This window comes from Alexandromys fortis, unplaced genomic scaffold (genome assembly GCF_014885135.2).
Source record: "Alexandromys fortis isolate MF-2015 unplaced genomic scaffold, M_Fortis_MF-2015_v1.1 scaffold_28, whole genome shotgun sequence".
NCBI lineage: Eukaryota > Metazoa > Chordata > Mammalia > Rodentia > Cricetidae > Alexandromys > Alexandromys fortis.
The window spans coordinates 14,156,050-14,165,745 of NW_026067901.1; the positions used below are offsets into that span (position 1 = coordinate 14,156,050).

Here is a 9,696-nt window from a genome sequence, read left to right on the forward strand (position 1 = left end):
GGGGGGAGGAGCATGTTAGGGGGAGGAGTATGCTAAGGGGAGGAGTGTGCTGGGGGAGGAGCGTGGTGGGGAGGAGCATGTTAGGGGGAGGAGCGTGGTGGGGAGGAGCATGTTAGGGGGAGGAGTATGCTAAGGGGAGGAGCGTGCTAGGGGGAGGAGCGTGGTGGGGAGGAGCATGTTAGGGGGAGGAGCGTGCTAGAGAGAGAAGCTTGCTAGGGGAGGAGCATGTTAGTTTATAGCTTTATTTTGGGAAAGGAAAAGCACCGGGACAAAGCCCTACCCTTAACTTTGTGTTCAGTTTCTTCCACCAACACCAGCTGATGCCCACGGGATGAACTACCTCAGGTCCCTGTGACACCATAGGGCCACAGAGCAGACAGGGTCTCCTCACTGGAGACTGAGCCACAAGCAAATGAGTAAAGAACCTGCCCTGGCATCACTGTTCCCAAAAAGTCATCCTTCACGCACCAACTCAGCCATTCATTCATTCATTCATTCATTCATCTACCAGTTGCACTGTGAGCACCTGTGCCAGACACTCAAGGCTGCACACATGGGTGGCCCATACAAAGGGAGTCAAGTCCCTTTAGGAAGGCCTCCAATACCAAAGACTTCGACCAACAAGTGGGACGTCACAGCCCAGGGGAGCACGAGAGGGAGGTGCAACACCCAATCTGAGAGGCCAGGGAAGTCTCCAAGGTGGCACAGGGGCAGGTTTAGGAGGATCAGGGCAAGGCAGGGATGACACGTCCCAGGAGCCATGTCCTCCCAAGCACCAGGTGTGCTCCGTGTGCAGGACCTACCCAGCCATTCATTGAACTTCTTCACCTCGCTCGGGAGCCCTAGCTCCGTGAAGTCCCCGGCATGGATCAGCACATCACCATAGGGCATCTGGATGGGGTCTGTCCTTGAGTGGGTGTCAGAAACACAGACGAAGCGTGTGTAGCCAGGTGGCTTTGGGGCGTCGTGAGGCACTGGGTCCACCCTGCAGGGAGAGAAGATGCGGTGGGTTACAGGGGTCACAGAGCTGTGACCCCGTGGGGTATTGGGTCCTCAAAATACAACCACTCCATGCTCCCAGCCATAGCAACTCAGAGACTAGCCAACTGGACAAGAGCCGTGTGTGGCCTTCTGGCGGGTCCAGAAAAACGTTCTTGTCTTCTGTGCCTCAGTTTCCACTCTGTCCCATGGTGTAAGGGCTAATCTTCATTGTCAACTTGATGGAATTTTGGATCACCAAGGAAACACAGAACTAGGAGTTTGTGAAACCCTTCCCTAAAGGTTTCATCTTGAATGTAGGGAGCACCGTTGGAGTCCTGCTAGCTGAACGCCAGCAGTCATCTGGTCCTGCTACCTGATTCTGGATAGAGAGGGACCAGCTCCACCACGTTCCCGCCATCATGCCTTTCAAGCCACGGCAGACTGTGCCCTCTCCAACTCTGAGCCAAAATAAACCTTTCTTACGCTGCTTGGTCTGCTTCGTTTGTTTGTTTGATCATAGCAATGTGAGAACCTCAGAGAACCTCCAAGTGCCTGATCGCCATGCCCACGTGCAGCGACAATTACAGCCCAGCTGGTTCTGGGCAGTTCCCAGCTCTGCTATCACTGCTGGGCCCGTGGAGTTTTAATCACAGAATCACTGTCTCCTGTGCTAGCTGCCTATGGTTGGTTTTTTTTTTTTTCCAACCTCTCAAAACCAGCTTCCACCCCTGGGGGGCACTATTGCCCCGCTGATGTTGAGTGGCCTGAAATACTGGTCCATTCAAAAGAACTAACTGGTCCTGAGCTCAGCACTCAGCTCTGGAAGGATGCAGGATGCGGAAGCCACATTGCCCAGGAAAACAACAGGCGAGGCCCTTCCCCTTCCCTCTCTTCTCCTCCCCCCACCGCCAAAAGAGAGGTAAGAGTTCTCCCAGGACTGATACAGCGTGGTCATTTTGATACCAAGAGGCTTCTGGGATTGTGTAAAACAACACCCCTGCAGTCAGAAAACCAGCTCCCCGAAACCAGCTCTGCCAATGTCACTTAGACACAAGCAGAACCCGTGGCCTGGGTCTGCACCTTCCTGGACAAGAACACTCCAGAAATTAAAAGAACATAGCTAATTAAGCTCCATCCCCATTCCCAGGAGCTCTTGCAGCCAGCCAAGGACCTGCCTTAGGCCCCCAGTCCAGTGTTCCTCGCACTGCATACCGCATCCCCAACTAAATGACTTCACCAGGCTCACAACGCTTAAAAACAATGCAATGACATTTCAACAAGCAGCCCTCTCCAAACGAGTACGCCGCTCGAGGAGTCGTGTTTAAATCTAATTATGCGTCAAACCAAAAGCAGTACCGTATCAGTTACATAAATACTTTTAAAGACATCTTTCTAATTATCCTTTTTTTTTCAGACAATATACTTCGGAGAAATTTAATTAACACCTTATGAGAGACATGGGTTCAGCATGCTAATGTGTACGGTGCCTCCTCAAGCTGGATCTGCAGCAGGTGGAGGCACCATGCCAGCCTCTCCTCCATCTCTGAGGCACCACAGCGGGTAATACCCTGGTCCCCCTTTGGGGGCTGTTAAGCCAAGACAGAGCCTCAGCGGCTTGGAGACAGGCCGGCTAGAAAGATAGGTTAATTTGCCAAGTGAGTTCAATGATGGGCAGCCAGGAAGGTGCTGGGCTCTCGTCTCCTCTCACTGTCCACCGTTCTGTGTTCAATTAGCACAAGTACTGAGTTCCTAATAGGTACCAACTTCTGAGGCCAGTGAGGGTCAGAGGGAGGAGTGAGCAAGGGCCCTGCCCGCCAGGAGCCCACAGCTTACAGGCAACACAGATTTGACTAGATTGTGTCTCTGCAGTCCCGGTTTAATAGGGCAATGGAAGGCTTAAAGACCAGAGAGGACCCTAACCTGTTCTGGGTTCCTGGAAGCTTCCAGAAGGAGGCAGTATGTGACCAGATCTGGAAGGCGAATCTCCCTGCAATTCTCACTTTTCCTATGTCCGCTGGGACTCTCAGCACCTCCTCTCCAAGGCAGGCTAACAGGTTCAGGGTGTGCGGGTCCCCCATCTGTGCTCTCTGCCCATCCCGACAGCCCTGACTGGACCACGGGCAGCCAATCAGCGCTGGACGAGCTATACCAGTGGACACTGAAACCCAGCCAAACCAAACACATCCATTTGTTCTCCCATCTCACCCAACACACGCAAACATGCACATGTGCACACACGCGCGTGCATACACACACACACTTTATAGATGTCATAAAGTTACAAAGTCAAAGAAATTGAGAGGAAGGAAGAAGGGGGGCTGGGAGTATGGTGGGACCAGCAGTCTCTCCTTAGGAGGCGACCTGGCCACCAGGCAGCTGAGGGCTCTCATCAACAGGAGCGGTTGTGGGAGCCCGAGCTCTTTAATTAACTTTACCTTACTTCCCTGCACCCCGGGGCTTCTGAGAACTGCGGAGATGGAAGCCTAGAGATCCCCAGAGAGCAAGCGAGCTAACGTCTCCTTTCCCCAGCTCAGTTCTGCGGCAAAGCTGCTTGCCCAACCTTGCACGGAAAGAGAACCGTGCTCCACTCCCAGTGTCTGGGAGCTCAGCACGGAACTCGACAGCGTCCTCACAGGTTCTCTCCTCTCCTCCCTCCCGGTGACCCTCGGCAAAGTAGCCTGCTGGCATTCCCGTTTTACAGGTGACAAAACTGAGGCTCGGGAAAAGGCTGTTTCCCCCACAGAAGCTGACTTCAGGGGGCTACGGAGATCACTCAGTGGGTAAAGCACCTTCAGCTCTGTCCCCAAAAGCCATGGACAGCAGCATGGCTGGTGTCAAACACCAACACAGGCCTCATAGGAGACATATTGTCCCTCAGGTGCCCCCAGAGAAAAGGGTGTTTTGAAGTCTGAGGTTCCTGTAACATGGACAGCTGTGGGCCTGGGCCATGTTGTCTGAGAATCCTGTAAAAGAGGAGACTGAAGCCCAAAGCAGGAAGTGAACAGACTGTCCATTCGACACAACTGCCCCGGCCCTCTCTTTCTAGTGCTCTGCCCAAGAAGGGCAGATTCCAAGGTGACCTGCCAACCCTGCCCATACACACCTTCAGTCTGTACTGCCTGCTATCGCTCAGCCCTGGGCTAGCCGGTCCTTCCAGCTGGGGTGCTCCATTCTGCTTCCCTCAAAGGCTGCAGCACCTCAGAGCCCAGACCCTCCCGCATCCCCAGGGCTCTTCCTGGCCTCATCCTCCCTCCTGCCTCCTTCTTTCTTTCCATTTGCCATATAAGGGCCCAGACACAGGTAGGGGCGCAGAGGTGCCTAGGAACTGCACCCCTTCAGAAAGCATCTGCAGCTGGGACAGGGCCAGGACATGTGTGACCAGTAGGAGTTGGAGAAGACTTTCCTAAAGAGTGGCCCATGAAGGACACAGTACACAGGGCCGAGAGCTAGAGAAGCCATGGAGCAACAGCCATGCAAAGATCCGAGGCTGGGCTGAGGAGATAACTCCATCAGGAAAGCACTGGCCTCAGAAGCAGAAGGACCCCGGGGTTCAGTCCATAGAAGTCAAGTGAAAACTGTACAGAGATTCATGCCTGTAATCCCAGCACTGGGAAGGTGCAGAGGCTCCTGGTAAGGAGGTGGTAAGATCCAGGTCAACAAAAGTAAGGTGGACAGCTACTGAGGAGCCACACCTCTGGCCTCCACGAGTACACACACACACGCCAGATGCACATACATATCACACATTCACACAGCATACACACACCACACTCTCGCACACATATACCATACCACATGCAAACAAACATACCACACACACACACGCACACCAGGTCACCAGGTGCACGCACCACATATTCACACAGCACACACAACACATACACACATGTGTGCACATGCATACATGTGCAAACACATGTACATGGACACAGACATATACATACCACACACATACACACACCATGTGCACACATACATGTATACATATGTACACACCACACTCATACACAAACATGTATCCACATGCACACACATGCAAACACACATAACACCTGGGGCAGGAGGAAGGCTAGAAGGTTTGGAAAACCAGAAGCAGCTGCTGTATCTGTGACCCAGGAATGCAGGGCATGCCGAGTCCTCTCCTACTTTGCCCCTGGCCCCTGCCCAGCTTCAGCCTGAGTCTGCGGCCTCTCAGCTAGTGGACGGGATGAGCCCACTGCACAGGGCCAAGTGGGTGTCCTGGCTGTGCATATATTCCACTTCCAAAGCCTTAGTTTCTGCCTCTGAAAGGAGGGGTCAGGTGTCAGCCCAGTCAAGTGCTGGGAAACGGGGCCAGAGGTTCCTCTCAGCCTAGCTCTGCTATTCCTGACTACACTCCAGCATCTAGCACTACCTGAGGGACCCAGAAGTCTTAAAGATTCTGACCCATATCTCCAGTAACCCCAAAAGAGCAGAGGGAAGAGTTTTTGCTTAGCACCGAGTGTGCCCATTCCTGGATACCTTCATGGCAGGCTCCAATAACTGTCCCTCCCGCTCACTGTCCACTCTTACACCTGCATTCCCAGGGTCCTGATGCCTGGAAGGCTCTCCCAGAACCTCCTGGATTTCTCAGCCCCAGGGGCCACAGCTAGAGTTCCCAGCTGCAGACAGTCATCACTCAGGCAAAGGCAGACAAGTTACCAGCAGGGTTTCGGGGCACCTGAGCAAATCACGCAGCTCAATGAGAGACCACGTCGAACTGTCACTGTTATTATCAAATACAGACTGTGGATTTATTAAATAGGGCTACCCCTTACTCCCTCACCCCAGAGACAAAGCCCATGGCAGTGACGAGACACCAAGCAGGAAGCAGCATCCACCTGCACACCTCTCTGGGAGGCAGAGTGGCCACGTGTGAAGGAATCCCCTACAGCCTGCAGGCCTCCTCCAGCTCCCCAGCGGCCACTCAGCCCCGTTGCTCATGGAAGCCAGGTTCTCGCTGACTATTTAAGCAGGCCAAACAGGAGAGTTCCAGACCAGGAAGACACCAGACAGACAGACAGGAAAGCCGCCATGCTTTTTCTCCACGGCTTTTGCTGTTACAAGTGTCACGCACTGTCTTGCTCTGATGACCTACAGCTGCCCATCAGCTGATACCTGGAACGCAAACCCCGTGAGAGCAGGCAGCTGCCTCTGATCACTTCAAGCATTAAGCTCCACACCCAGGCCTGGCTCGTGCTACAACGATGACCACCAGCCGCTCACATTATGCTACTACATGGGGACTTCTCCATTGCGCCCTCGGCATCACTGTAAACATCACTTTGCAGTTGGGGAAACTGAGGCCTCAAACAGTGAGAGCCCCACCCAGGTAGACTAGTCCAGGACCCACATTTCTAACCTACAAGCTGCCTAACTGTTCCCAAGGAACTTGAATGAATGAACAAAGGAAGGGAGAGGGGAGGGAAGGACCGGCCTCCACTGCTCCCGGGTGAAACGGGAACAGGCACCTTCTCTCACTCATCGACTCGCTGCCCTTCCCCAGGACACAGTCTGGCCCCAGGGCCTATAGCCAACCTCTCCTTCAGGGGTCCCTCTACCCAGCAGGCACCTCTGAGATTCTCAGACACCCTCTCCAGCCCTCTGGGGGCTCTACCCTTACACTCCTTCTCCCTAGCCCAGGGAACCCTAATACCCCTTGCCAATCGTCCCCCAATCTTGAAGGTTTCAACTAGAATCTACCTCATCCAGAAGGACGTTCCAGACACCCCAAATTGGATGGGCCCTCCTCAGCTCTTTTCTCTTATTGTCTTATCTGTGTGGCTTTTTTTCTCAGGCTAGGGTCTGCACAGATCCACCCAACCCAGTCACATTCCCCCAATAGCCCCAGAGGGCAACATCCCTGAGGCCAGGACACCCACAAATGAGTGTATCTACAAATGTACTCCCATCAGCACCAACTGCTCTGCCTGAGGGCCTGGGGCTTTCCCACATTCCCACTGGACAGGACCAACCCTAGCATCAGGGACCTGAGTATCATCATCTCCAGTCCTAACAACAACAACAAAAAAAAAAAATTTAAGCAGGGAAAGGCAGGCCTCTGTCCGCAGCATCCCTACCAGGCTGCTAGGTGCCAAAGACCAAAAAGCACCATGCCCTCGATGGTGCACTCAGCTGCTTAAATCCTCCATAGTACTCAGCTAGAAACCCATCAAAAATGACACCTCCTGACCACGTGGGATGAAGCCTCTAGGAAGGAACATTGTTCCAGCAAGTGCTGCTGGGAAAGCAGGCATCCCCACATTGGAATCCCCACTCCAGACCACATGACTACCATCATCGATGCCCTTCTTCCCGGGAATTATCTCCCCAGAACACCGTTTAACAGAACAGGGGTTGCAGGCAGCCACACAGAAAGAAAGGACTGCGTACCACTCCACTGCCCGTCCCTCTGCATGCTGGGATCTGAGCAACTCACCCATTGTACACTGACCCTGAGTGACAGCTGCCGGGACCTCGTGAACCCACACACTACTCAGAAGTATGGCTCCAGCCCCTAGAGGAAGCTCAGTGTCTGTACCCCCAGGGACAACCTAATGTTCTTGGGAGGGCCTTCTAGCAACCCGAGGACACTAGTCACACTGGCCATAGCTGCTAGCTCCTCGTTCTGTCAGCAGGGAGCCATCAGTCTCTCCCCACTCTGAGTGGGATCAAGATGACCTTGACCCAGAAGGCACATGAGATGCTATGAATGTGTATGAAACAGAAAGGAGGTGTTCCTGGACCCCCTGACCTCCTCTGTAGAACACTTCAGAAGCATGGAGTTCAACAAAGGGAGAGGAGACAACTCATCCAGAATGGGGTCCTAACCTACTATTGGTCCTACAGCAAGACCCTCTCCCTGTCTGTGACTCAGTCTCCCTGTCGGAGCAAGTCAGACTAGGGGTTGAAATTCAGCCCCTCGACATTCCCCCCAGAACAAGTGAGCCTGCAGGTTGTGAAATTTCTGGTTCCATTGCCAAATCTTGAATCTCTCTGTACAATCATCTTACTTTCAAACACTTCTGAAGAATTCACCAAGTCCAATTAAAAGGGGTCCGAAGGGCCAGTGTGGGTCCCCGGGGCCACCAGTCTGGGGCTTCCCTTAGGTCCCTCCCAAACTTAACCCAAGCGTAGCACAGAGAGATTTGGTCCGCGAGCCCCTAGAGTGTGCGTTCACGGATGAGCCAGAAGCCAGGAGGAAACCACAGTCCTGTACCCGCCCGGTCCCTGAACATGGGCACTTACATCTGCACGTGAGGTGGCTGAAAGCGGCCCTGGTTGATGTTGTAGAAGGTGAAGGCCTGGGTGGGGTTGGAGCTGTACTCATCCACCTCAATAATGAGCCGGCCATGCGGGTGCCGCCGCGCCGCCATCACGTGTGACTGAGAGAACGCCATGCCCAGGCCGCAGGGGAGCAGGGCCAGGGCCTCGGCCTTCAGGATACCAGCATCCCACCTAGAGCGCCACATGGACCTCCGTGGGCCACCCGGGCATCTCCCACCACCGCCACCGCCGCCGCCGTCGCCTCCGCCGCTGTTGCCGGGTCCCCCGCCAGACCTGCAAACAGACTGGAGAGACAGAGCAGAACCATGCGACAGTTAATCTGTTTGGGATTTGTTTTATTTAATGTCAGATGAAGATTTAGAAAGAGGGAAAGGGTGGGGGGAAGAGGGGGAAAAAACACAGTTGCACACAGCTCAAAAACTCATTACAAATCTTTCCAACTCAGCAGTTTGATGAATATACTTTGGTAAAAAAGGAAAAGAGAAGGGAGGGAGAAGACCATGAGGAAAAGAAAAAAAAAAAAAAAAGCCCGCGATGCCATGGACGGATGCATGTGCGGTCCAACATGTTTAAATACTTCAGACATTTTTTTTTCCCCTCCAACAAGATTCTTGGAATCTACACGGTAGCTGAGCTGGGGACGAGACAATGGCTGGTATTTTGTAAACAGGGAAGTTAAATTTCTATTTTTCCGATTTGGGGAACAGGAAGGATTCCTGTCTAACTCCACCTCCTCCCCACATACTCCCCAAACACATCCGCAGAGCCACACCCACACCCCAGCAAGCCTAAGCAGGTAGAACAGCACAGGATGAAAATTCCTTCTTTACCATCAATTTAACCTCGGGACATCTTTTGGAGGCACCCAGAGAAGGGGTTTTCCAAGCAGTGGCCATACAGCCCCTCTGCTGAGGCAGTGCGGTGGTCCCAGGAGAAAAGCTGGGTGGAGAGGGTCTCCCTCCCTACACATCACCCTGGCCCCAGCAGGGTCCCAGGATCCAAGAACCCACCCAATCACACAGCGAAAATTCTATAGTTTTTCTTAATTTTTCTTCCAGTGGAAAGGTGCAGTTTGCCGATGAATTTAACTAGACTATAACTCCCCTGCGGCAGGTCCTGAGCCAGTTGTGTGGAGCCTGGAGGCATAGGCCAGGCCAGTGAGACAGCATTTATCTTGGTGACTTGTGCCTGCCTGGTCACTGACACCATGGTTCCCTCATCCCATTCTGAATAATTTTTTAATTGTGTGAGCAGTGACTTGAAGGGCTTTTTTGTTTGTTTGTTTGTTTGTTTTGTTTTGTTTTGTTTTTTTGCCTTGTTTTCGGGTTGTGCCTTTTAAGATCCTCCAGTGGCCCTGCTTATGCTGTATTTAACCAAGGAGAAAATCACATAGTTTAAATGATTCCTGGA

The 9,696-nt window shown here is 53.0% G+C and overlaps 1 protein-coding gene across 1 annotated transcript in view; it reads right to left on the minus strand.

The window, feature by feature from the left end:
* Mpped1 (metallophosphoesterase domain containing 1) overlaps nucleotides 1-8,471 on the minus strand; it is a 61,778-nt gene extending 53,307 nt beyond the window's left edge. The window contains exons 1-2 of the mRNA XM_050130224.1: nucleotides 8,248-8,471; nucleotides 804-985 (exon numbers count right to left, since the gene is read on the minus strand). Coding sequence (XP_049986181.1) covers nucleotides 804-985; nucleotides 8,248-8,471 — 406 coding nt within the window. The remainder of the gene's footprint in view (nucleotides 1-803; nucleotides 986-8,247) is intronic.
* Nucleotides 8,472-9,696: the final 1,225 nt, after the last annotated feature.